The sequence below is a fragment of the Euleptes europaea genome, chromosome 3, assembly GCF_029931775.1.
Source record: "Euleptes europaea isolate rEulEur1 chromosome 3, rEulEur1.hap1, whole genome shotgun sequence".
In the NCBI taxonomy this organism is placed as follows: Eukaryota; Metazoa; Chordata; class Lepidosauria; order Squamata; family Sphaerodactylidae; genus Euleptes; species Euleptes europaea.
Window position 1 is genome coordinate 48,261,354 of NC_079314.1, and position 27,913 is coordinate 48,289,266.

At 41.6% G+C, this 27,913-nt stretch overlaps 1 protein-coding gene across 1 annotated transcript in view; it reads right to left on the bottom strand.

Annotated features, from left to right (window-relative positions):
- Positions 1 to 27,913, bottom strand: part of LRRK2 (leucine rich repeat kinase 2) — an 87,001-nt gene that overhangs the window by 28,727 nt on the left and 30,361 nt on the right. Inside the window, exons 14-32 of the mRNA XM_056847254.1 lie at positions 27,407 to 27,551; positions 26,854 to 26,993; positions 24,019 to 24,147; positions 23,718 to 23,888; positions 21,328 to 21,586; positions 20,229 to 20,417; positions 16,878 to 16,990; positions 15,750 to 15,819; positions 14,588 to 14,808; positions 11,869 to 12,119; positions 10,324 to 10,472; positions 9,640 to 9,733; positions 8,797 to 8,983; positions 7,869 to 8,050; positions 6,536 to 6,765; positions 5,813 to 5,940; positions 4,182 to 4,400; positions 2,403 to 2,604; positions 1,054 to 1,142 (exon numbers count right to left, since the gene is read on the bottom strand). Coding sequence (XP_056703232.1) covers positions 1,054 to 1,142; positions 2,403 to 2,604; positions 4,182 to 4,400; positions 5,813 to 5,940; positions 6,536 to 6,765; positions 7,869 to 8,050; positions 8,797 to 8,983; positions 9,640 to 9,733; positions 10,324 to 10,472; positions 11,869 to 12,119; positions 14,588 to 14,808; positions 15,750 to 15,819; positions 16,878 to 16,990; positions 20,229 to 20,417; positions 21,328 to 21,586; positions 23,718 to 23,888; positions 24,019 to 24,147; positions 26,854 to 26,993; positions 27,407 to 27,551 — 3,168 coding nt within the window. The remainder of the gene's footprint in view (positions 1 to 1,053; positions 1,143 to 2,402; positions 2,605 to 4,181; positions 4,401 to 5,812; positions 5,941 to 6,535; positions 6,766 to 7,868; positions 8,051 to 8,796; positions 8,984 to 9,639; positions 9,734 to 10,323; positions 10,473 to 11,868; positions 12,120 to 14,587; positions 14,809 to 15,749; positions 15,820 to 16,877; positions 16,991 to 20,228; positions 20,418 to 21,327; positions 21,587 to 23,717; positions 23,889 to 24,018; positions 24,148 to 26,853; positions 26,994 to 27,406; positions 27,552 to 27,913) is intronic.

A 27,913-nucleotide genomic window follows, 5' to 3' on the forward strand; every position in this document is an offset into this window, starting at 1 on the left:
TCTCTTAAGGATTCAACTGTGATAGAGATTTATAGAATTATGCACAGGGTGGAGAGAGTTGACAAAGAGAATGTTTTTTCTCTCTCCCAAAATACTAACAGGCATCTAATGAAGCTGATGGGGAGCAGATTCAGGACGGAAAAAAGGAAATTGTTTTTTATACAGTGAGTGATCAAAATGTGGAACTCGCTGCCAGAGGGTGAAGAGATGGCCACAGGTATAGACAGCTTTGAAAGGGGATTAGACAGGTTCATGGAGGATAGGTCTCTCAGTGGCTACCATCCATGGTGACTAAAAGGAACCTCCGCATTCAGAGGCAATAAACCTCTGAATCTCAGTGCCAGGAGCCAATATCAAGGGAAGGCCTGGGCCCATTGTTGGACCTCCAGAGGAACTGTTTGGGCACTGTGTGATTCAGAATGCTGGACTAGATGGACCACTGCTCTGATCCAGCAGGGCTCTTTTTATATTCTTATGTAGATACACTTTGTATATCCACATATCACCAGTTCATGCAAGTTTGTGCACAGGAACAGAACTGTGTAGAAAAGACATAAACAGGCATCAGTTCCCTGATGGTTATGCAGCTGCCTATGGCAGTATGCATATATGATACACAGAGGTTTGACTCCCCTGCTTCTTCTGTAGTTACTGCAGATAAAAAAAATTCTGGGCAAAGTTGAGATTGAATACGTGTGCAGAAGAGAACTGAGAGCCTGCAAACCACACATATCGGTAGTGTCCAGACCCTGAAATGCACCTGATACATGCCGTTGCCATATTGTGAGAATAAGGTAATGTGTGGATTTTCCCACTGTGCCTATCAGTAGAGTGTGGTCCCTGCAATGCTCCTAATATGCATGATCAATCTGTTGTGCAAACGTGCACTGGGAATCTACACACTGTCAAATTCACACAATATGGCAACAATCTATTCCTGATATGTGCAGTTGGCTGTTTCCCAGTTTGCATCGATGTAACATCTGCATAGGCCTACACGTATAAGAAAATGATTTAAAAAATGAACTGCAACAACAACAAAATGAAACTGACCTGTGATATGATTTTACATAGCCATTTGGGGTCCACAAAGTACAAATCTCTCAGCTGAAGTGCAGGGTCTTGAAAGTGTAGCAGTACTCCTGGGAGAAAAAATGCAATTAGTATACTAGGCCGATCTCATCAGATCTTGGAAGCTAAGCAGGGTCAGCCCTGGTTAGTACTTGGATGGGAGAACACCAAGGAAGTCCAGGGTCACTATGCAGAGGCAGGCAATGGCAAACCACCTCTTAGAACATCTTTTGCCTTGAAAATCCTACAAGGTTGCCATTAAGTCGGCTGCAACTTGACACTAACAAAAAAAGACCCAACACATGTGACCCACTTAGAAAATAGTATTGCTTAGTCATCATGCAGCAGGTAATAAAGTTGCGTCAAGTTGCAAGTGACATGATGGGTTTCTCAATGGGTTTCAAGGCAAGAGATGGGAAGGGGTAGTTTGCCATTATCTTCCTCTGCATAGTAACCCCCGTCTCCCTAGGTGGCTTCCCATTCAAGTACTGACTGTGGCCAACCCTTACTTAGTTTTCAAGCTCTGGCCAGCTAAGTCTAGCCTAGGCTATCCAGGGTGCTTTTCAAACTTTGCAAGTTTTAATTGTTCTCCCATAGTGCTGGGTCAAACGTTTTGCTAATAGTTGGTTTTAATTAGAGTTTTAGTTTGTTTTCTGGTTTTGGTTTTATGCAGCCTATGGTATACAGGCAACACAAATTCTAGTTATGGTCATTCTTTTTTGTTTTCCTTTATGAAGTATATTATACTCAAGTAAATATACAAAGGTAAAAATAGGGCCCTGAAAATGACAAAGTACAATTAAACAAAAGGGCACAGTTACGCACTTGACTGACCTTGATTTAAGTGAGACTTAGCTGTGCCTAATTTTTTTGTCTGGAACAGACTGAGTAATGTTCAGGGTAGAACTGCAGATTACAAGGATCACTGGAATATTTATTTTCTGCATATCATCTACTCTAATGAGGTTACCAAATTCTACAATATTTACATCTTTCCCTACCCCACCTGCTCAGAGCACGGTGACTTTCCGGCATCAAATAATCCAGTCTTTTCTGAAATGACTAACAATCTAATAAGCTTTACTGTTGCTGTTGTTTTTTCATAAGGTTATGAGCTACAAACACATACGCCAACTCAGTGATCACTGAATCTATGCTGCATTGTATCCTTCCAGATAACATAAATTCAGGGTAACTTTACACTTCAATGAATACCAACGTTAACAAAATGAGAAAAGCCTGGTTGCCTTGAGACAATAATTTTGCAGAATATAAAATGCAAAACATGAGATGTTTCCATATGGTGACTATAGAAATTTGACACACATTACCTGATTCATTCAGAAAATGAATAGCATGAGGGAGCTCATTTTCATCCAATTGCAACTTGTTTTCTTGCACCAGTTCTAATAATTGTTTCTGGTCAATCACAGGAAATTCAGTTGGGACGTTAGAACGTCCCTCAAGAATCTTCTTCTCCAGTTCCAAATAGCTGTCTGGAATTAGCTGCCCAATAACTGGCTGGTCTCTGAGCTGCATAATTTTGGTCAGGCATAGAAATGTGTTGTTCAGACACTGTTTTTAATAGCTGGCAGAACTACCACACAGTTGTCCATCTCATTTGTAACTCAGAGGGCTGTGAGACTGCATGCACCCTCACCCTAGCTCCTCTCTTCTCATATGCAGCCTCCTCACCTACCCTGGCTGCACTTAACCATGGTTATCTTTGGTGAGATGCAATGACAAACCATAGGTAAGGAGGGAGGAGGAGGAAATTGTGCACTTCCTTGCCCCAGCCCCTTTTCACTGGGGTACACACCCCACTATGAGTCCCTAATTGTGGTTAAGGGTTATAGCTCCACTCTCTTGGAGAAACTCTGGCAGCAGAAATGTTTACCTGAAATTGATGTTTGGCTTTGGAAAGCTTGGGGTATGACATTAATAGACACACTCAAAGTAGAAACCATTTGTGGAAGATATATACCCTCAAGAGATATACATCCAACAGGGGGAACCATTTTTAAATATTGGAAAAAGGTTGGAACATCAGAAAACATTAAACACAAAGTGTTGTTTTGTGTGAATGTTATTACCATAGTTCATAAGAATAATTCTGATTAGTAAGCAAATGAATGCGATAATTGTTTATTAATTTGGATGTCGTATTTTCCTTATTTTAGCCTTGTGAACTTAGTTTTACAAAGTTACATCTACACAGATGCCCAACCCATTGCGACAAGACTGATACACAGAAATCCTGCGTCCAATCTCAAGTATCATCTCAAATTCAAATGTCAAATACTACCCTAGTCTGTTGAAAAGCAGAGATGGGATGGGTGGAGGAAGCAAGCAAGAGGACAAAGCAGGAGCTAGCAAGGGGATGGGATCTCTTCTCCCCGAGTCTCTGTGGGCAACCCTCGTGTAATATATTACTTTTTACTGATGTATTACAATGCTAGGATTGACAGGTTCCCCTTGGTAGCTGGTGGGAGATAGGGGGTGGGGACTTAAAAGCTGTGGAGGGAGGCTGGCACCAACGTGTCGACGTCACTTCTGGAAGTGATGTCATCATGTCAGCAATGTCAAGGAAGACGCTCTGGTATTTGAGCAAAAACTCTACGGTAGAAGCTGTTTTTACCATAAAAATTTGCCCAAATACCAGAGCGTCTCCCTTGATGTCGCTAACGTGATGATGTCACTTTTGTAGAGCGATGTCATCATACCGGTGATGCCAAGGCCTAGGCCTCATTTTAATCCTGGTAAGACTCTCGCTGGCCAGCTGGTTAGTGCCAGGGGAAGGGGACCCAAAGCGGGAGATGCCTCGCCTCCAGCGGGGGTCTGGCAACCCCATACAATACTAATGTAATCCAGCACTCATTATGAGAGTTCTGGATTTCCAAGCCACTCTAATCCATTATTGTGCTGGCAAAGGTATAATTTCCTGTTCTCTAGGGATTATCTTTCTCTAAGCGTTCCTCTGTCAGAGGATGACTATGCTCTTAGCTAAAGTGAGTGACGGCAACATAAAGCTTCAATACAATGGTATAAATGTGAGCAAATATGGTTAAAAATGATGCACACATAAAGACACTTAAAGTGATACAGCTTACTTTGAAATTCAGACACTCCTTTATGATGGTTTTTCGAAGTTTGAACATGGCATCAGACTCTTCTGTAGCATTCACAAAATGGTAATCCTGAATTACTGGAAACCCCCTCTGATTCAGCAGTTCCTTGGTAATTTTACTGACACAAGCTTTACGCTGCTTCTCATTAGATACATCTAAATGAGTGCCAATGAGAATCACAGGGGATGATGACGCTCGGGCCTATAAAAGACGATTGGTCACGGTGTAAGATTAGGACTTTTATCCAGTATTAGGCATGTTGTGAGGTGGTCCCCCTGACTGAGCCACGCCACCCATTTTAGAGCTATGTCATATAAATGCCTTCTTCTACACAGAGCTGTCCCTGGGGTAGGGTTGCCAACTTCAAGGTGGGACGTGGAGACCTCCTGGAATTACAACTGATCTCCAAGCAAAAGAGATCAGTTTTCCTGGAGAAAATGGCTGCTTTAGTGAGTAGACTTAGGGGTGCCAGCCTCCAGGTGATGGCTGGAGATCTCCCAATATTACAACTGATTTCCAGGTGACAGAGGTCAATGCACCAGGAGAAAATGGCCACTTTGGAAGGTGGACTCTATGGCATTAAACTCCATTGAAGTCCCTCCCCTCCCCAAACCCCACCTTCTTCAGGCTCCACCCCCAAAATCTCCAGGCATTTCCAACCTGGAGCTGGCAATCCTAGGTGGATTCTATGGTGTCTTAGCAGCCATCTTTCACTTCTCAACTTCCACTTCTTCCATTTCCCTAACCCTGTCTGTTGCTTCCCCTTTCCTTCCTGTAGGCTCCTGAATCCAGTTCATACTCCCTCCTATGAACAAGTCAGATAAACGAGGCAGATGTGGCCATTCTGATGCTTGGCAATGACATCGTAACACTGTGCTCATGTGAGTACTGCTCACAGCTCACAGTACTTTCAGCCAGCCAGCTGTACCATGTCTGCTCAGCAGCTGGCTCTCTTCTCTTCCTGGCAGCTAAAGGTCAGTGCGATGTCAAAATATATTTTCCCATAGCGCCCCCCCCCGCCCCCAGCAGAACACCCATACAGAGAGGAGATTCCACAGCTCAGGAGCAGATGCTAATAATTCCTTCCTATGCTCTTCATTCTCCAGGAGCCCTGTAGCACAGAGTGGTAAGCTGCAGTACTGCAGTCCAAGCTCTGCTCACGACCTGAGTCCGATCCCGACGGAAGTTGGTTTCAGGTAGCTGGCTCAAGGTTGACTTAGCCTTCCATCCTTCCGAGGTCAGTAAAATACCCAGCTTGCTGGGGATAAAGGGAAGATGACTGGGGAAGGCACTGGCAAACCACCCCGTAAACAAAGTCTGCCTTGGAAACGTGGAGATGTGACGTCACACCATGGGTCAGGAATGACTCGGTGCTTGCACAGGGGACCTTTACCTTTACCTTTTTTTAATGTTCTTCATTACTATTTACTATAAATGCTCCAGAGACCGTAGGAACACAGGTAGTGCAAAGGTGGGATTTCTGTGACACTACACAGGGCCCAAGCCTTCATACGATGACATATATTGTAAGAACAAATGTAAATGTCAAAGACAGACTTGCAAACTCTTTGCAGTATCAGATATCTCTGTAAATATATGTGTGTGTGTGTTACCTTGATGTTAAACAGCCATGGCTTCATAGCATCCACTTCAGCTTCTCCTTTACTAAGGTCATAAACAGCAAGGTACAGAGCTCTCTGGGTCATAAAGTGAGGATGAGCACTGTAGAATTCTTCCTGGCCTATATAACAATACAATACATACAGTATGAATGTGTTAACCATTTATTAATTGTTAATGGCTATTACAGTGTTTTATGTTTTTACTATGGTTTACTGTTTAAGCTGCTTCCAGCAGCATCTCTGAAGAGGAAGAAGAAGAGTTGGTTTTTATATGCCGACTTCGTCTACCTTTTAAAGAGAATTGAACCGGCTTACCATCTCCTTCCCTTCCTCTCCCCACAACAGACACCCTGTGAGGTAGGTGGGGCTGAGAGAGAGAACTGTGACTAGCCCAAGGTCACCCAGCTGGCTTCATGGGTAGGAGTGGGGAAGCCAACCTGGTTCACCACATTAGAGTCCAGCACTCACGTAGAGGAGTGGGGAATCAAACCCGGTTCTCCAGATCAGAGTCCACCCCTCTTAACCACTACACCACGCTGGCAGCACGGAAATCTTACAAATAAATACACAGGAAGTAAGCTAGCTCAGTCCTGGAATACTTAAAGGCACATGTGAAAGGCGAGTGTCTGTCATCCCACTTTCCTGCCATGTGCGGTTTCTATGTGCTTACAATTCTTCCAAACAAGGCCTTTGATTAACGTAAATATGAAATACCTGCAAAATCCCAGACATTTAATACGACTTCTTTCTTTACTTTGCCCTTTATTTGAACTTTCCAATCGTTCACATCAATGCCCACTGTAGCCTTTTGAATTCCCAGGTCTGGTCGTTTGGTTTTCATTAGTTGCTGCAAGAGCGTAGTTTTACCACTGCCAGTATTCCCAACAATCATGAGTTTCATCCGGTTATAAGGGACTGCTTTCTTTAAACGCTGTTGAAGAAACCTGGAATAATTTTGTTTTTTTAAAAAAAGCTTTGAAAGAGAAATGTTTTAGAAACTCCCAGCCAACCCAAGTCAAATATTACAATCGCATCAGTAGTTTCACAATAATATTTTAGGATGTTTTTAACAGACAAACAGAAACACATTTCTGATTTGTAAGGGCACTTTGAATACAGTTTTGTGTGTGTGTGAGATTGTTAAACAATGCAGAAATGGTCATAAGGTTAATTTAAGAGGGGAAGCATTAAAAGTCTGACCAGTGTTCTTTCTCTTATCAGTTATTCAAAGCTGGCTTCACACAAGGAGACAAATGTCAGAAAGGCAGCTATACCACGGCTGAATGAGACAATCCAAAACATATGCACCCCACAACCCCCCAGGAGAACAGCAGATATCCTGCTCCCGCTTCACTGTTGGCAATCTCAGAAATCTTTTAGAAACTAGATTTTCTTGCTTGCATTTACTAGACTAGGTGAACCTGGCAGACATGAAACATCTACTGACACAAACAGTATTTTAGTTTCAAAATAAAAATGATCCACAATTAATCTCTGATTAATACTTTGATTTACAACCAATGGTCATTGTAAGGGCAGGTTGCCCATGAGCTACAACCATCAGGGAGCATCTTGGGAACACGCTTGCCAGCTGTGGAATATCAAGGCTAAGCTTCTGTTTCCCTTTCCTTTGTCAGGGATTACAGTCTGGGAATTGCCAGAGGTATGAGCTGAAAGGCAAGAGCCAAAGAGTTCGTGGCCCTTAGCTCTTAGTCCACGGCTTACCACCTGTGGCCTTGAATGAGCTAGCCCAGATGGATCTCAGACTAGCCCTGGGAGTTGTAAGAGATTCTCTTTTTGTTGCTGATTGTCTAATTCTATTCAGAAACAGTTCAAAATGTTACAACAAAGAATTAACATTTATATTTCCAGATTTTCTCTCTCTCTCTCCAGCCTCATTTCATACTGGTTACATGAACTTCCCCATCTCATTATTTAGCAGCACATAAACTGAAGTAGAAAAAATACACTATTGTGGTATAGATTTTTTAAAAATACTTTACACATGCACATACACACAATCCACAGTGATGGATAGGTAACTAACCTTATAATGTCCCTGGCTTTCCATCCTACATGTTTGAAATCCAAATTAAGATGTAACCCATCTAAAGGCAGGTCCCAGATTTTGGACAACTTTCCCATTTCATCAGGGAAGGATCTTAAATCTGAATTATAACTGACATCAAGAGATGTCAAGTTACTCAGAAATCCAATCTGAGGGGGAATCTAGAAAGAATGACATTTGTCACTATTTTGGTTCCAAAAAGGTATAATTAATGAAACATATCAAACTGTATACTCAAATGAAGCACATCTAATATTTCTTTAATTTCAGTATTTATTGCCTAATTTCCCCCCAGTGTTTAGATCTATATTTTGATGAAATAGCATACAGTTTCTACAAAGAATACATTATGCTATTCCTAGAGTAAACCAGTTGTAAATTGGAACAGAAAAATACATTTGTAAGACTCCCCTTTTCCCCATGCAGTTCCAATACACACTACTGGTAACATGGTATTTCATTTTGCACTTCTCTGCAAAACTGTTATTTGGCATTATGGTGCCCTGAGAGAGTCGATGCTTTGCTTCCCCGCAAAACCTATGCTGAAAATCCTGGTTTTGGGGTAATGCTTTCTTATCCATCCTCTTTGAAATGATTTATGAATCGCAGCATCTCACCCTGAACAGGGCTACCAGAAGGGGAAAACAGTTAAACAAGCTGAGCAGCTCATGGCCCAGACCTTGTTACAGTCTCCCAGATGACCATTTTGCGAGAGTGTCTAAAAAACCAACTTGGATCTGTGGCTTGCTAAGATCAAGTGCAGCCTTCTATAACACTTCTAACTCTGGACTCTGTTATCCTACCACTACCCAGGCTTCACACATTCAATCTTTGACATATCAGACCATGGCCCTGCCCACCCAGCAGGTCAAAACAAACTCAAGTTGACAGTCAAGGTCATATTTACCTCTTTTAACTGATTGTGAGATAGGTGCAGCTTTTCAAGTCGAAACCACGAGAAAGGTTTTTCATTCAAGTCTAGAACGTCTATTTGATTACAGTTGAACAATAGCTCCCTTAAATTAGAAGATTTCCAGTGGACAGGCCCAGGCAGGCTTATGATTTTATTGTTGCTCAAATCTATTGAACGCAAACTTAAAAAAAAAATTGAACATGAATTCAAGTACTATTAACCAATGAGCATTTAAGTACAAAATGTAAGTCACAGAGAAGGCCAGAAGACACAGAGGGCTCCTCATGAAGAGGAGAGCAGAAAGCTCAGAGAACTGCGAACCCTCACGTGCCTAGAACAGTGAGGCTATGGCATGTCACCCAGCTTGGACTATCATAGCAACAATAGCTGAAACTGCATAAAGACACCTTATTATCATTGATATCATTATTATCAACTGCTACTGACTCTGTTTGCTGCTACAGGTCACTAGACTATACTTGAATAGAAGTACAAGATCACTTTAAAGTTGCTTGCTGATGTTGAATTTATTGGACTATGCTTAAGTAGAAGAAATAAGGTGACTTTAAATTTAAGAACATGCTTAATACAATAATAATGCAAAAATACATGGCAGTTTAAAATCATCAAAACATCTTTGGTAGTGAAATGTTTAGCAGCTTGAGTATCTCAATAACTGCAATACTCTTTTTTGAAATAATGAAAGCAATGGTTTGAGTTGATCCTTTAAAAAAAAAGCAAGCTATTTAAATGAATACTTAGCAAAAGGATGTGTTCATACTTTGCTTATCTATGGAATCCTCAATGAAAGGGACATGCAGTACAGTAATAACTTACTGAGGGAGAAGAAGAATAGCTTCTGGAATACTAGAAAACCTATTCTGAGATAATTTTAATGTAGTGATGCTAGATGGCAGGTCCGGTATAGTATCTAAAAATAGAAAAAGAAATGTAATTGCTTTCCTGGTTTATAAACTTACTGAATGATAAGAGATAATGTGGGAAGTCAATTATCAAATACAGAAGAGTCATAGTCCTTCTTTCAGCTTAGAAATGAACGTACAGGGTAGCTTTGTGTGAGACATTGTGCCTCAGTTCCCCATTTGTAACATGACAACACTAGGGTCACAACTAACAAGGCATTTATACACAGGTGGAAATACAACAGCCCAACTACACATGTGTAACACAGAGTTTTGCAAGCACATTTTTAAGATTGGCAGTTTCCCTTTTTAAAAATATACAGAAGTGGGAGCATTATCCTCTAGAGATCACAATAGCAACTATTCAGTCACATCAGTCACCTCTGGGCCTAAAGACTCGCTATGTGTTGTACAATATTAAAAAGATGCAATCTAAAAACAACACAATAAAACATTGCTTATAGCCTTATAAATGCATCATAGTTCTGACAAACAAAACTGCAAACCATAAACATAAAAAAGTCTTTCTCCCCTACATGTATCAAATCAGTTTACCACAATTGCTCCCCCGCCCCCAATTTCTGGAAGTGTTACTCACTAAGTAAATTCATCCCAGCACTGAGCATCTCTAGTTTCAAGCACTCCTTTAGAAAATTCTCAACAAGGAAAGATACAGCGTTTTTACTAATGTTTAAAACCTTCAGTTCTTTCAAATGTATTGGTGAGGATATACCTGGAATCTTGTTACTAGATGAAAAGAAAAACAAGAATTACAATACATAACCATATGACCACTAAATAAAAATGTACTAACGGGTCACACCAAGGTTCTTTTCCAATGCGCACAATTGTCCAACACTGCATTTTACTACCTAATCCACGAATGGGAAAATCTCTCTCCCCCCGGCCCCCACAACTCTCTCCTGCTATGTCTGACTGTCTCATGGTGGGGTCTGGAGATCTCCTGAAATTACAACTTATCTCTAGACTAGAGATCAATTCCCCTGGAGAAAATGGCTGATTTGGAGAGTGGACTCTATGGCAGTATACCCCACTGAGGTCCCTCCCCTCCCCAAACTTCACCCGCCCCATGCTCCACCTCCAAATCTCAAGGAATTTCCTAACCCAGAGTTGGCAACTATCAAGGCTGACCCTGTCTTGGTGCAGTAATGTAACCAAGTTTACCTGGGTTTGCTTCCAGTAACCCCCTGAGTAATACACACCATAAAGAAGAAGAGTTGGTTTTTATACCCCGCTTTTCTCTACCTTTAAGGAGTCTCAAAGCAGCTTACAATTGCCTTCCCTTCCTCTCCCAACAGACCCCTTCTGAAATAGGTGGGGCTGAGAGAGTTCTGGGAGAACTGTGACTTGCCCCACGTATATAGCAATGTATTCCTGTCCTATGTCGGACTTCTTGAAAATGCCCCAACCATAGAGAATGTTTCCTTAGCATACTACAGGAGAGGGTGGCATTGATTCCCATTGTGAGATATGCTTAAAGTGCCGGAAACCTTCCTGTCGAGGAATAGAAGCACTAGTAAAACTATAGAGAGGAAGCCTGTAGGACTGTCTAGAATCACCTGAGCAAGGGCCAGAAGAAGGAAAAGAAACCCTACGCATATGCATCAGGAAAACCCTACATCCTCAGAATCATAGAGTTGGAAGGGAGCACCAGGGTCATCTAGTCCGACCCCCTGCACAATGCAGGAAATTCACAACTACCTCCCCCCCCCACCCCCCAGTGACCCCTACTCCATGCCCAGAAGATGGCCAAGATGCCCTCCCTAAGGTCACAGAATCAGCATTGCTGACAGATGGCCATCTAGCCTCTGCTTAAAAGCCTCCAGGGAAGGAGCACTTACCACCTCCCAAGGAAGCCTGTTCCACTAAGGAACCACTCTAACTGTTAGAAAATTCTTCCTAATGTCTAGATGGAACTCTTCTGATTTAATTTCAACCTGCTGGTTCTGGTCCGACCTTCTGGGGCAACAGAAAACAACTGGGCACCCTCCTCTATATGACAGCTCTTCAAATACTTGAAGATGGTTACCACACTTCAGCACACATCTCCCTTGAAACACAGTTAAGTGACTCTAGCAACTCTTGAAAAACATCCATCACATCCACCACGCACTGTTCTCACCCTTCTAATATAAGGTGCTCCAGTTTTTCTGCAACATCAGCAAGAAACTCAGGGACACATGATAATTGGTTGTAAGATAAATTCAGCAGCTTTAGAGTGGTACAGACAAACTTGGAATCTAAAACTAAGGAAGGGCCAATGTCGTTGCGTGAGATGTCAAGATGTGCTATACAAGGCATTTTCAACAGGTATATGGGAAAAGATGTAAAACGGTTACTATGCAGATCCAGGTAATTCAAAAGTTTCAAGGTCTGAAAGAAAAACATGACACATTATTTTAGTGCATGTAAACCAAATGATATAAAATATATCCAGACATCTCACTTGAACATTTGCTATGGGGGTGTCATATATATTCTTGAGAACTATGTGTTTTGTTGCTGTGAAGTGCTCTCTTTGCCTCAGTAAAGCTCATCAATTGTTCTCATGAAAAATCTCTGATTATCTCAAGGCTGTTAAGCACCTATTGGTTACTGCCTGTGCCACCATTGCTAACAACTAGTGATATGTACACTTCCTGCCCATATTCAATTTTAATCTTTAAAGGATATTTACTCCCATCGTGTACCACTCAGCAGGCAAGTGTTTCAAAACCTGAGCTAACGGGAAGTGAATTGGCCTGAACAGTTTCATAGTGTACAAGCATTTGGTAGAGTAACTATGTAAAGAGGCACTACAGGACAGTGGGAGCAGTCAGAGCTGGCTACAAAGCTGAAGGGAGCTCCTGCTTTCTGAGAGGGGGAAAAGAGTTGGCTATGTCTTTTCCCTAGTCCCAAAGCAGACTGCTTGGAAGGCCTTTCCTGCAATGTTTGACTTGAATGTTTTAATTGAGGCTAGTAGGCATGTATTTATCACAGGTTTTCTGTAGGGTTGCCAACTCCAAATTGGGATATTCCTGGTAATATAGAGATAGAGCCTGGGAAGGGCGGGGTTTGGGGAGAGAAGAGATTTCAGCAGGGCATCATGCCTACTAGCCTCAATTAAAACATTCAAGTCAAACATTGCAGGAAAGGCAGCTTACTCAAGGTGGGAGAAAAAGCAGAGACTCTTTCTTTCTTGCAATACTTGACTTTTAATATTTCAGCGATTTGGAGCATTTCAATGTATACTGCATTTGTTAACTAATATTTTGCAAGCCACTCTGGGGTCCTTGTTGCTGGAAAGTGGCCCAGAAATGCCTTAAATTTTAAAAAAGTGTGTGAATAGGCACTTAAATGGCTTTAATAATGTTGGTTTATTTTCAGGATAACCATTTTCAGGATAACCATTTTCAGGATAAAATTGCTGATGCTTACTGTTTCTGCTATACTTAAAAGCCTGAGACACACACAGAGTAGGTTTCTCATTAACAATTATTGGGATTGACTAGGCAGTAGAAGCCGTTTCAGAGCAATGACAGGAGGACTGCAGGAACTGAGGGTTTTTAATGTATGAAAAACAGGTGGGGCAGACTAGAGCAACCCAAGAGCAGCTGTTTGATAAGGGCAACCTCAGCATTTGGCAAACATGCAAGAAGAAATGCATCCATAATCTAGTATGTGTTTTGCTTATATCAGAAAGTGGCTTATAACCCCTCTGTTAGGTGCCAGAAATTTTTTTTATGGCACAACAACTGATGTTGCACATTTTCGACATGTATTGGAAAGATGCAAAAATTGGGCAAAAAACTGTCCATATACTACATTTTAATCTGGCTCTTTATCCAAAGAATTCAAGGGCCATACATGAATCCACCAACCCTGATATTTAGCCTTAAAACCACCATGTGAGGTTGCCCGATAAAACATCATGGTTCTGAGAGGATTTGAACTTGTGTCTTCTCTAGGTTGAGAATAGGAAGGGCAGCTATGAAGGAGCTAGAAAAGATTTTGAAGTGTAAGGAGGTGTCACTGGCCACCAAGACTAGATTAATTCATGCCATTGTATTTCCTATTACTATGTATGGGTGTGAAGGCTGGACAGTGAAGAAAGCTGATAGGAAGAAAATAGAAAAGAGCAAGAGTCCAGTAGCACCTTAAAGACTAACAAAAATATTTTCTGGCAGGGTATGAGCTTTTGGGAGCCACAGCTCACTTCTTCAGATACAGCTAGAATGTGAATCCATCTGGAAGAAAATAGATTCCTTTGAAATGTGGTGTTGCAGGAGAGTGTTATGGATTCCATGGACTGCCAAAAAAACAAATCAGTGGGTTATAGATCAAATCAAGCCTGAACTGACCCTAGAAGCTAAAATGACTAAACTGAGGCTATTGTATTTTGGTCACATCATGAGACGACAAGAGTCACTGGAAAAGACAGTCATGCTAGGAAAAGTTGAGGGCAGCAGGAAAAGAGGAAGACCCAACAAGAGATGGAATGACTCAACAAAGGAAGCAACAGCCCTCAATTTGCAAGATCTGAGCAAGCTGTCAAAGATAGGACATTTTGGAGGACTTTCATTCATAGGGTCGCCATGAGTCGGAAGCGACTTGACGGCACTTAACACACACACACTTCCCAATCTGACATACTATCCACTACATTACCCACAGTTTGCCCATTATCAGTTATTAAACATGGATGACCTTCTAGTCATGAACACATCACACAAAATAGCACATTCAAGGTAGGCAGGTTAATGTCAAAGAGGGACAAACCATGGTATGTAACGTTATCCATTCTGGGCAGACCTGGTTCACTGAGGCAATATATCTGAACCAGCATAGTCATGATGACTCACCTCACACAGTTGTTCCGGAATACGAGAAAGTGCATTTTGATGCAGCTCTAATTTCTCAAGATGCTCCAAGTGTGTCATCAGGGAAGAGCAGTGACAGATGCTATCTATATTCTCCAGCTCATTTGATGAAAGGTCCAGTGACTTAATATATTCCTTGTCGGAGGCCAATGAAGAAAAACTGTCTGACCTCTTTAAACTTGACTGGAATTTACCTATGCCTTCTATTTTTAAAGAGAGAGATAAATGTAGAAACATCCAGTTTTATTGGGGGGAAGTCTGCTATCTGTACCATGCTTTCATTTATTGCTTACTTGCACTATTGAATACTAAAAGACTTTTAAAAAAATGAATAGGGGGCCTTCAGGTTGAGAAATTGCCTTTAAAATGCTGACGGTAAGAAAATACCACATGTTTCTGCATTCGGGGGTAGGTGTAGGGAGATGAGGAAAATATCTGCAGAACACTGTACTTGCAGAACAGAGTAATTTGTTACAGTCAAAGATCAACAATTAGATATGCTAACAAAACAAATCACAAAAGTATATCTGTACTTGCAAAAATGCCTTTCACAGATGGATATTGGCACAGTGCCACAAAAACATCAATGGATGTGATAATAATCCACCACCCCACAAGTTTTTTCCTGCAGGGAGACATCTGCGAACCGTTCTGTGGTTTTAAAATGCCCATATTATGACCTGAAAATATTATTCTATAAGAATCAGGAAATTTATGGATAGTAAACTGCAAAATTCTGGTTTAGACAGTTTTGTTCAAGTTCAGGCTTAACAGATCAGGATAGAATTTTGCCCCCATCTACACTGCCCAAGGAGCCTGTTTTGTTTTCTGCATGTGTGTGGCCTGGTTCTCTCATGACAACCATGGTATTTGTAGTGAACTTGTTCTCTACACGTGGCATGTTTTGGTCTAGGCTGAATAGAAAGATTGACCAGCCACACAGCACAGGGAACTGAATGAGACAGCCACTAGACTGCAGCAGCTCTAACATAGTTTATACTATGTGGATACCATTGTATCTTGATTTTAAGCTGCGTACGAATAAGTCTTGATTAGAGCTGTTAATGCCATACAGAATTTAACCAAATAAATAATGTAAAAATGCCTAGAAGACTTGTAAAAACCTATTTTAATTTTCACTTACTGTGGGATTCATCGGAAGGCATTATTTTTCTTCTCTGATCCCTTAAAGGTTCATAATGGGATCCAGATCCCTGAATAGTAACAGAAAACAAAATTACAGTTAAGGGTACCTGGATACCTTTAAAACCAGTAGATGACCAAACAACATGCTGGCACAACTGTTTCACTGATTGATTGGCAGTGAAAGTGCTACCCAATCACTGCAGCAGCAAAGACATCCTCATCTATGGGGACTTGTCTAGACATGCTCTCCAGCTGGGTCTGCCAGACAAGACTTGCTTCTCCAAACAGAGAAAGCAGCATGGGCAAAGAGAAGGCCCCTGAGTACACTGTGCAATTGAAATTTCATTGCAATTTGTTTTGCTGCTATTCGAACACAGATCATTGTGTGTAAGACCACACACACTGTCTAATGCTTCAAGCGGGGATCTGTGGAACAGGAGCCCGCTTTTTAAAAAAAATAATAAACATACATCACTGTTCATGGAAAGCCTCTATAATACAATTCCACTCCACAGTTATATTCCTTATTTATGCAAGAACAAGAGTTGGTTTTTATACCTCACTTTTCCCTACCTTAAGGGGTCTCAAAGCAGCTTATAATCATCTTTCCTTCCTCTCCCCACAACTGACACCTTGTGAGGAAAGTGGGGCTGAGACAGTTCTGAGAGAACTGTGACTGCCCCAAGGTCACCCAGCAGGCCTTACGTGGAGGAGTGGGGAATCAGACCCGGACTCTGCTGTTCTTAACCACCACACCATGCTGGCTCTCATCTGAGTACCATCTGGTACCGAGGGTGAGGGGGAAACAATGGAAGTCATGCAATTGTTCACTTTAGTACAACAGATACACTGTTCTCTCTTGTGGAAGGATCCAAATATCATGAGCAGACATGTGCAGACTGGAGCTTTTCTACTTTCCCTCCCACTGCAGCCTACTGAACTCCCTGAAATTTGGCTCACTGGATGCAGGGGACCCGCACAAATGGAGAGGGGTATGAAGGGAATTGCTGTTCACCCCCTCACCAACAGTGGTGCTGTTCCATTGTTGTAAGTGCCATTATGCCAATGGAAGAGCAGCATTGGATCTAACCCCATCTGATTTATACCCATTAATAACTGATCATACCACGGAATGCCTGTGGGGAGTAGAAGAACATGCCTGTGAGACCATTTCTTTGTGGAGATCTGCAACTGCCACAGAGTTGGATTTCTTCTTTGTAATAAATGAGCTTTCACTCCCTGTAAAAAGAGAATAATTAATTAGTATTCCATGAATGTCTACCTAAAACTGAAGGAAAAAATTTAGACTCCAGAAAACATCCTACATACAAGCTTTATTTCTAGCACAAAATTAGGAACTGATATTTACATTACATTTATGTGTATCTGGGGCTGGCACCAGCTCTGAACTCTTGAGGGCTGCTTCAGCCGCCCGCCAGCCCCATGGCTGAGACAACATCGGGACAGCTGGTGTCAGGGAAGAGCAGGGAGAAGACTTACCTTCTGCCGAAAGGAGTGAGGCAATGCTAATCAGCTGGCCCACCCCCAAAAGGATGGTGCAGGGGAAGGCAAAGAATGGGCTTCTTTGCATCAGGAGCAGGGCTCTGTCAAACCCCACATCCTCAAACAGATGGGTTGGTGGAGCACTTCCACTGGACTCTACAGACCATGTTTTAGAAGCTGGCCCACAATAAACCCAACCAGTGGCACCTCTTCATGGATCCTTTGATGTTTGATTTATATGAGACCCCTCAGGTCTCCATGTATGCTTCCTTCAAGCTGCTGTATGGTTGGAAGCCATAGGGTATTCTGGATCTGGTGGAAGCCCAGTGGGTGCCGAGGGGTGGGATGGAGGGGCAACTGCAAGAACAGTTAGAACATGACTGTTCAGAGGCAGGGCGCCACTTTACAGAGGCCCAGGAAAACACTATGACCAAGGGACACAGGAGCATCCCCTGGTGGTAGGGGACTGAAGCAGATCATTTACGGTACCTAGTGGCAATGTTTCTAGATTTTATATCTCCCTAAAAGATATGTTACCTTGCTTAACCAGCCACTGTAGGTAAAGATACAACTTAAAAAACAAGATAAATGCTTAAGAAACCTGTATCTTTACCTGCAGTGGCTGGTTAAGCAAGATAACATATCTCTTAGTGGGGTATAAAATCTAGAAACATTGCCACTAAGTACGGTAAATGATCTGCTTCAACTGGGGGCTCATCCAGGATCCCGCCCCCCGACGAGCCCCCACTTGAAGCAGATCATTTACTGTACTTAGTGGCAATGTTTATAGTATTAGACCCTTTCGCTGTAAGCAATCTACTCTCCCGGATGTCATTCTCCCGGGGAAACACAAACTCAATGCCAAAAAGGTTTACGTTAATGCTGCAGTTTGTCAATTTCTACTCTTTTTAACCTTATATATGTTGAAAACCACAACAGGTAAGCTGAAGAATCCTAGCACCAAGACAGGGAGACTCCTGGCAGGGGCCCTTCCGAGTGATGTGTGTCTTGTGTCCGCTGTCCTATGAGGTACAGTGTGGCACCTCCACACTACAGCAAAAAAGACTACACATCAATGACCTCAAGAAGTGGCATGAGCGGGAGGTGAAGGGGTGACAGCCCCCTGCAGCTCCCTAAGGGTGAACTTCCTTGGGAGAGGGTAGAGGAGACTGAGGCTATGCCTCTGTTGGACAAAATCCTTAACTCCAAGCAACAGCAACAGTAACAAAGTGACTGTTGGCAGAGATATCCAAAGTTTTCTCCCAGAAGCCTGGGCAGACGGAAGTGGCCTCCCATGCCATCCTCACCCCACTGGGAAAGGCAGCTCCAAGTGGAAACAATGGGAACCAGTGGAACAGGAGGTACAAAAGATGCTCCAGATGGACATCATAGAGCCCTCACAAAGTGCATGGCAGGGTCCTAACATACTGGTGTCCGAGGCAGCTGGCAGCTGGTTTCACATGTATTATCGGGAACAATATAAGGAGTTTAGACTATCAAGAGGCATCCTTGAAGGAAAGATCATCTCTTGTCTCGAAAACACTATAATGACACAACCTAGAATGAAAGAAGATATAGTGCTGGAAGCAGGACCCCCTGGTCAGACGGTGCCCCATTAGCTCCTGGGGAAGAGCAGAGAACAAGTACGAATAGTGCTATTCTTAATTATACCAATAAAGAAATCAAATAGATGACATAATTGGAAGCAGAAGATGGAGATGCTCTATTTTCTCGGCTAAAGCAAGACTAGGATTATGGTACAGACCATGAATTATTAATATCAAAAATTAGAAGAAAGCTGAAGAAAAACACCAAAACTTGATGAAGGTGGAGTGAAAACTGGAGGAAGGTGGAGTGAAAACTGGAGGAAGAAACATTAACAATTTGAGATATGCAGATGATACCACATTATTGGCAGCAAATAGCAAAGACCTGAAACAACTACTGATGAAGGCAGAAATGCCAAAGCAGGATTACATCTGAACATCAGTGGAATTGCTGGAAATGTCAGAACACAGATGCAACATTTTATCAAATGTGGTGGACTTGTAGGAAAGCAAGAGAATATTGGATAATGATACATGATGAAATGCAAAAAATATTGAGAATTAAATTTGCATTGGATCCAAAAAGCATGTTATTAAATATCTTGACAAGCAACATACCAAAAATATATAATGAATTATTTAAGTATATCGTGACAGCAGCAAGAGTGATATATGCAGGAAAGTGGAAAGCAGATTTAACTAAAAGGATAAACAAATTAAGAGAATATGCAAAATTAACATCTTTAATACATAATAGATCAACTTCTGAATGTTATGAAAAATGGCATGTATTCTTTATATTGTCAAAAATTGAGAATAGAAATAGAACATAAAATAAAAAATGTTTAAGAATAGTAAATGTATTATTAGATATGAAAATATAATGAGAATATGGAGAAATGCAACAAATAAGTTAATAATTGAAATGTAATTTCAAAGTAAGCTCCAATATAATGTAATAATCTTACTGGTTATGTTTATATGTTTGTATGTGTTGAAAAATAAATTTAAAAAAGAATATTCCTGATATTTAGTGTATCTAGAGAGATAAAGCTATTATAACTCCCACACACCCCTACAATTAAATAAAAAACATTTCCCAAAGGCACTGAACTGTAGGAGACTCCCAGAATTTGCTTTTCACTCTAATTTCGTGCCATTCTCTTGCCATCGACGCTGTGACAGAGACATTTATAGATCAGCCAGAGTGTGGATGGGCACAGAATGACTGTGTGATTTTAGGAATCCGTATGGATTGAGGTGCAACTGGTGTGTGGATACACACAGATTTGTGTATGCACTTCCTCAGTATTGGCAGAACAATTCTGGAATAACTGGCAAAGCCAAACAGGGAAGTTTAGACTAAAAGTCACAGGCTCAACTTTGTAATGGGATGACAAATTCCTTCTTTTAGGTTGCATACATACCTTCACTATCGACATCATCATTCAGACGGAAAATACTGTCGACTAATGGGTCAGGCAGGAATGCCCAATCATCATCTTTCTCCAATGCATCTTCTTCAATGTTTACATCGGAACTGGATTTTGCCTGGTCTTCATAACTGCTTCTCCTCTGATATCTAAGCACCATTCTTGCCAATACAGAACCTGGACCTAATATTTAAGAAACCAATAACCTACCAATTTCTGAAACACTGGAAGATACACACAAGTGAAAATCTGCAAAAACATTGACACTAGAAAGTGGACATGAAAAGCCACCTTGAAACTACAATAAACCAAGAACTCTGAAAGGGCATTCAAGAAAGGTTAAGCCATTAAAGGCTTCAAATTTATAACACTTTACAGATTGTGAAGCAGGACATTATAATATAAATGGCCACCTGTTACAAGAGCCACAAGATCACTTTCTTTAGCAAATATGCCCTCTATTTATATTAATAAATTCCAGTACGTGCTTAGTAAACCACCACCACCACCAATTTCCTGAAGGGCATTGTTTTTGATACTCCCCATTAGTCACTAAAACACAAGATCTGCCCCTCTGGAAATGTTTAATTGAGTGAAGATAGATAGGAGACAGCTAAGATCAAATGCTCCTGAGCTCCTAGCACTTGTATGCATTGGGCATCTGTATTAGTTTTAATGTCCCTTTAGAGAACCCTAAACGTAAAGGTCCCCTGTGCAAGCACCGGGTCATTCCTGACCCATGGGGTGACATCACATCCTGACGTTTACTAGGCAGACTTTGTTTACGGGGTGGTTTGCCAGTGCCTTCCCCAGTCATCTTCCCTTTACCCCCCAGAAAGCTGGGTACTCACTTTACCGACCTCGGAAGGTTGGCTGAGTCAACCCCGAGCCTGCTACCTGGAACGGACTTCCGTCAGGATCGAACTCAGGTCGTGAGCAGAGCTTGAACTGCAGTACTGCAGCTTACCACTCTGCGCCATGGGGCGCTTATCTTAGAGAACCCTAGTCATGCATTATTTACTTAGAGGCTGCTTTGAACTAGTCAAGAGCTCCTTCAGAGTTTAATACCCATATCCAGTATACAACCACTTACGTGATGGTTTCCTGAAGGATGCTCGTTTATCTGGAAACAAGGGGCTCAGCCAGGAAGGTTCAATTCTACCAATGCAGAATCCTCCAAGACATATGCTGCTATTGGCTATATCCAAACTAAGCTTTTTTAAGAGCAAGCTAATGATCTGGCTGTCTCCTTTCTTGATGCTGACTGTTAGAGCACTTCGAACATCCTGCTCACGAGCACCACTGTTCAACAACAGTTCCACCAACTCAGGATTGCTTCCTTTCTCACAAACCTATTACAGGACGAAAAATGAATGAATCAATGAAATGATACTTCAACTTTTGACAGTCAGCAATCTACTGGGAACACTCCAGTAAAATAAATTTAATATGCACAAGACCAAACCTTTTGTTTCTAGTGTGTCCAGCCTCATGAATAAGCTTGTACAGAATAATTGCCAGTGATATGAATTATCAGGATTAGTTATGAATTCATTTTAGTGAAAGCAAAGCAATCATGCCCGATTACTTAACAGACTGCCCAACAAAACTTCTTCCAATCCTCCTGCCATGCTGAACTCCATGATGTATACAAACCACCAATCAAAATGTTCTTGATCCACGAAGCATCAAGAGACTTTAAGCTCCTCTTTGCAGCACCCAAAGAATTTGGAAACTTAATGCATTAGTCCCAATGAGCAGAGTTTAACATGGTTCAAAATGCAGCCATAAATCCCAACGTATTAGCTTTACTTCTCCTACTTGTCAGTCAAGCTTTAGCAATTAAGTGACCTCCATTTTGATTCTGATTTTTTCACAGCTTCCCAAGCCCTCCACCAGGCACAGGGCCCCACCCCCCTTTCCAAAATGCCCGGCAAGCCATCCATGCCCCATCGAGGCACCTGTCATCTAGTCTCCTCATAGCAGGGCCACAAGAAACTCATCAGCTACACTTGAAAAGCAAGTTTTGCATTGTCTCTACGCGTCCTTATAAGGTCAGGTCTCAGAGGCTAGCTAATTCTTCAGGGCCACATCTCAAAGGGAAAGAATTTGGAAAAACTTTCAGAGATCCTCAAAGAAATTGAAAAATCCACCAGTATCAACTAAACGTGAACTGACAGTATTCACTGAAAACATCCATTAGTTATTACTGCCTAGAGATGCAGCACAATCCTTTCATTGGAAAAAAAAGCAAACCCCCACTCAACTTCACACTGTGAGCCACTATGGCCACTGTATTAGAACGGCACTTCCTCGGTAATAGCCAATTAGGGGTTCCAGGGCTGAACTACTGAGCACAAACAATCAGCACATTTTCAGACTAGTGCTCTGAGATGATCTGGAAGCTAGGGGACTGCGGGTGGCAGTGGCTCAGTGAACCCCTACCCTTCATAAGAGGCTGATACTGCCCCTTCCATGGAGGGGGAGAGTCCCTGCCCCCATCCACAGAAAGCTGAAAGGGTTCTGTAGTCATAGGAGAGGGGTGGGCATAAGATACGCTTGCTGTCATTCATAACCTCATTCCAAGTTCTGCTTTGTAGGGGACCTGGAATATGCCAAAATATTGGGACGAGTGCATGGTGCTGAGAATGGGCATTTTAAAATCTAAATCGAATGTATAATATACTTGTGCCAACTTGCACGCTAGAGTAAGGTTTTGCCTCATTGTGCTGCTCTGGCCGCAAAAGCATGGAGAGGCTTCTTGGAGAGCTGTTGCGCTCCCCTTCCCCAGTACCAACTCTATTAAGGCCTGACTGATTCCCGCCTTCAGGCCTTTTCAAAGCTCCCAGTGTCACCCCTCTGGGAGGGGCCGTGGCTCAATGGTAAAGCATCTGCTTGGCATGCAAAAGATCCCAGGTTCAATCCCTGGCATCTCCAGTTAAAGGGATTAGGCAAGTAGGTGATGTGAAAGACCTCTGCCTGAGACCCTGGAGAGCCGCAGTTGGTCTGAGTAGACAATATGGACTTTGACGGACCAAGGGTCTGATTCAGTATAAGGCAGCTTCATGTGTTCATGTGTGTTTGGTGCCAAGGAACTTCTGGCCCACTTGTCCTTACATCCAAGTGGGCCAGCCTCAGCATGGACCCTATGGCTCTCTTCTGCAGGCTGACTCCTAACTATGCCATCCATGCATACTTACTAGGTTAGACATGTTTTGTTTGTCCTGTTCCCCCCCCCCCCATGGGAAGCCTCATTCCAACTTCTGATTTGTTGGTGCCCAGAGATATAACAGAATTTTGGGAAGAGTGCTTTTTATTTAAACTTTTAATGTCTGTTTAAAAACATCTGTGCCCATGATACGCAAAACGAGATGGCTGCATCTGCAGTACCGTTGTTTATGCAGGGTACATTAAAAACAAACAATTCCCAAACAAGCATATTTTTTCAGATCAATGCAATGATATATGCCACAGCATACATACTTGATAAATTAAGGCGTCTGTCTTTGTCTTCTTATTCACATCAGCTCCAAGCAACAACAAGCATTCAGACATAATGGTATTGTATTCGGCACATGCTTTCTCCAACATCAAGTTATTTAGATCATCGTTGTCAGCTATCTTAGCAAAGCATTGACAACAAAGACTCTGAAACTAAATCAAGATGGACAATTAAAAGTGGGTGACGTCTTCCAGAACACATCAGACAAGATGTGCTGTGATTGAAGTGGAGCAGGGGAGGAGATGAGCAGGCCAGAGAAAGCATCTGAAAGGTTCAAGATACCTGCTGGTCTCTTTGTTCATTGAAGCACGTGGACATCTGATAGAAAATAGCAGTGTCAAATGACTCCTGAATCAGCAGCTTCGCAAAACAAGGCGATAGGTCAAGTATTGTTATAATTGTGTGAAATCCCTAGGGACATTGAAGGATACCAGAATGGTAAGAACAGCAGTCAAGAGGTACATTGCTTAAGAGCATTCAACTTGAAAACAATAAACCCTTAAGATTGAAAGACTGAAGATATTTCACAAAACTTAGAGCAACTGCTTGGTTCTGCAAACAGGGTGGAATTGTGCTAGATTCTAATAGAATCTAGCAGAGGTCCACCTTAGTGGCTTCTATGGCATTTATAGGCCTTGCTGGGCACAAGCAGAAACTTGTGCACAGTTATGATATAATGATACCGACACGTGTCATTCTGTTCCCCTGACTCAGGCCCAAATCAACTAAATTCTGCAGTATGAAGGTAAAACCAGAGCTTCCGTATACCATAACAGATCACAGAAGGTGCAAAAGCTTCGGCAAACATCCAGAAGAAAATTCGTGTTTGTTGAACCTCTTCTGGAATCAAATCAAGTAGACTATTATTCTCTTACTCATGAAAGTTTATGCAGGAATAAATTTGTTGGATCTCTGAAGTGCTACTTGATTTGTTTTATGATTATTTCAATTTGCTTCATTCCCACTAACAGATAGGCTCAACGAAGAGGCTAAATAACAGGCTAAATAGTAAACAAAAAAAAGTGCATCCAAATAGACAAGCCATATTAGTTTTCCATTTCAGACAGCTACCGTCCCACCACAAAGCAAATTTTGGGCAGCCATCTCAAGGTCAAGAACATTTGCTAAATAGGTTTACCATGTACTCTGCCACTATTTGCCTAAAAAGCTAAGATGTAAGGATACAACCATTCATAAGAACCAAGTTCACTACATAATTCTATGAGACTGCTGTACAACTTTTTAAAAAATTGCTGTAATATAGAAACCAGATAAGAGCACAACAGAAGGTCTGTTCTGTCATCCTATTTTACTGCAAGAAGAGAGACTCCTCACTTGTTCAAAGTTTAGGGCTGGTTCATATGCATGCTCATCACCTGACAAGTACACACTGTGATGATTTGCATGTGGGAATGAGTTATGGTTGCCAGGTCCCTCTTCGCCACCGGCAGGAGGATTTGGGGGGTGGAGCCTAAGGAGGGTGGGGTTTGGAGAGGGGAGGGACTTTAATGCCATAGAGTCCAATTGGCAAAGCGGCCATTTTCTCCAGGTGAACTGATCCCTATCACCTAGAGATCAGTTGTAATAGCAGGAGATCTCTAGCTAGTACCTGGAAGTTGGCAATCCTAGAATGAGTCATCATAAACAGAACGTGTCATCTCAAATGTCGTATTCGTTTATGGAATCCATTCAACATTCCAAACCAGTAATCAAATCTGGTCCCAAGCTTGCAAGGATATCACTTCAATAATCCACACAGGATTACTGGCCCCTTGATATGTGAACTGACTCCATTGCAAAACATTACACCAAGATCATGTGAGGCAATACGAAAGTTTTACCTGTACTCCACTTAAGTATGCTGTATCATTTGATGCTGCCTTCAAAAGCTTCTCAGTTCTTGACCTCTAAAGGTTGTCTCCATTGATTATGCAACTGAGGCTGAGATCCCAAGCATACTTAACTTGGGAGCAATCCTCAGTAAAATCTGTGGGGCATACACAGATTTTACTGAGACTTGCTCCCAAGGAAGTATGCTGGAGATCACAGCCTGTTGCTTTAGCATTATAATTAAACATGATTCAAACGAACGTATAAGACCGTTTTCACTAAAAAGCAACCAAGCTAGTTTCTGAACTTCCTGCTTTTATGCAATGTTTTCACATGGTCTTGAGTATGCATGAGATAAAAATAAGGCCCAGACCAAAGGTCCATAATAGGTTTAAAAAAATTTTTATTACTCAGAATAGAAATTCCCTACGCGTTTTGCCCAAGAGGCTTCTTCAGGGGCATCTTTAGTTATTGCAATAGTCCTTCAAAAGAGCACCAGTTCTTAGCTCGTTTGAAGGACTATGCAATAACTAAAGATTCCCCTGAAGAAGCCTCTTGGGCAAAATGCGAAGGGAATTCCTATTCTGAGTAATAACTTTTTTACCTATTTTGCACTATTGGCCTTGCCCTTATTTTTATCTCCTGTTACTGGTGCGGCCTTTTATTTCTCCTTGAGTATTGCACACATTCGTTTCAAAAGTTTCATACTTTTAAAAATACCAAACCATTCTTTTTTTAAAAAATGCAAAAGAGTCTACACATCCAGGAGGAAAGCTAGGATCACATGCTATTGTCTGGTAAAGAAATTAAGAACTGCATATCTTTAAGATGTCATCAATTCAAAGGGGAAAAGAACACACAGATAAGATCACTTGAATTTTAAACCCACATTTCAAGGGAATACAATTCATGTTAAAGACACCTGTTTTACAAACCACCTGAATCAAAGACACAAGTTAAAGCTAAAACTATATTCTCAGCTTACAGAAGTGAGAGGGGACAGGGATCACAAGGGGAAAGGGGTGGAAGAAATCAACTTTGGCATGGAACAAAGCTAAAGAGAACTGTAATAGGAAGGAGGCACAAACTGGGGATCAAGAGTTTCTGGCACTTAATAGTAAGCTTTAACACAAAGTTCTGCAGACAAATCTCACCCGCTAACAAAGAGTATAAGAATAGAGACAAGTGTAGTTACATAAGAAACTAAGTAGAAATCACATCATAATAATGAAGGTGAGTTTCCCAAAGATACCCCCCACCACCTGCATCTTTATATTAGATACATACATGCATCTGTATTTCAACAACATCCTTAAATCGTCGCATAGTAGAAACCAGAACTGTTGCCAGAACATGTATTGTTGCAATACACAAGTTCCTTCTTGTGATCAAGGATCTCAGGAGACTTAAACCTAGGCACTGTATCTCTATAAATTAAACAAAGAGAGATGTGAATATTAAACACAGGCATTGGAATAAAACAACAAATGCTCTTTCCAGTTTGCTCAACACATACTCTTTGTGCTGTTCTGTTTTTACAGATTTCTATCATATATGAAAAGAAGCATTTCTCCGCGAAAAATATTCCAGGATCCTCTAGTCAGGGCACAGCCTCTGAAGAAATAGGCCATCATACCAACCCATTAATTAATCCAAGTATGTATATATTTGCCTTCTTATGCTTCCTGAATTTCTAATCTCCTCTTTGTCTAGTTACGTAGAAAATAATTCCTAACAGTCAATTAAAATATATTTCGTGACTTCCACGTAAGACTATTAAATTTCTGGGGTTACATTTCTCTTTGGCCTTCAAGATTAAACAAAACATTTCATTTGGTACCTTGATCATCAGGATACATTTGCAGTGAATGGAGCACGGTGTCTGTTATTCCCTGCTGTAACAACATTTCAAGAGCACCTGAACATTCCACTACAGAGGAAAGTATTTGAAATCCACATTTCTGAATACCAGGATTTCCAATAAACTAGAAAGAAAAACACAAAAATATAGTCATGCTTTGTATTGCCTAACAAAGATAAAAATGTTTTTACTTTTGCAAATGTGACCAATTTCTCTCTCTCTACATTTCAGGTTGCACACAGATGTGTACTATCAAGATACATGTGGCAGGGAGCCAGCATGGTGTAGTGGTTAAGAGTGATGGTTTGGAGTGGTGGACTCTGATCTGGAGAACTGGATTTGATTCCCCACACCTTCACATGAGCAGCAGAGGCTAATCTGGTGAACTGGATTTGTTTCCCCACTCCCAAACACGAAGCCAGCTGAGTGACCTTGAGCAAGTTACAGCTCTGTTAGAGCTCTCTCAGCCTCACCTACCTCACAGGG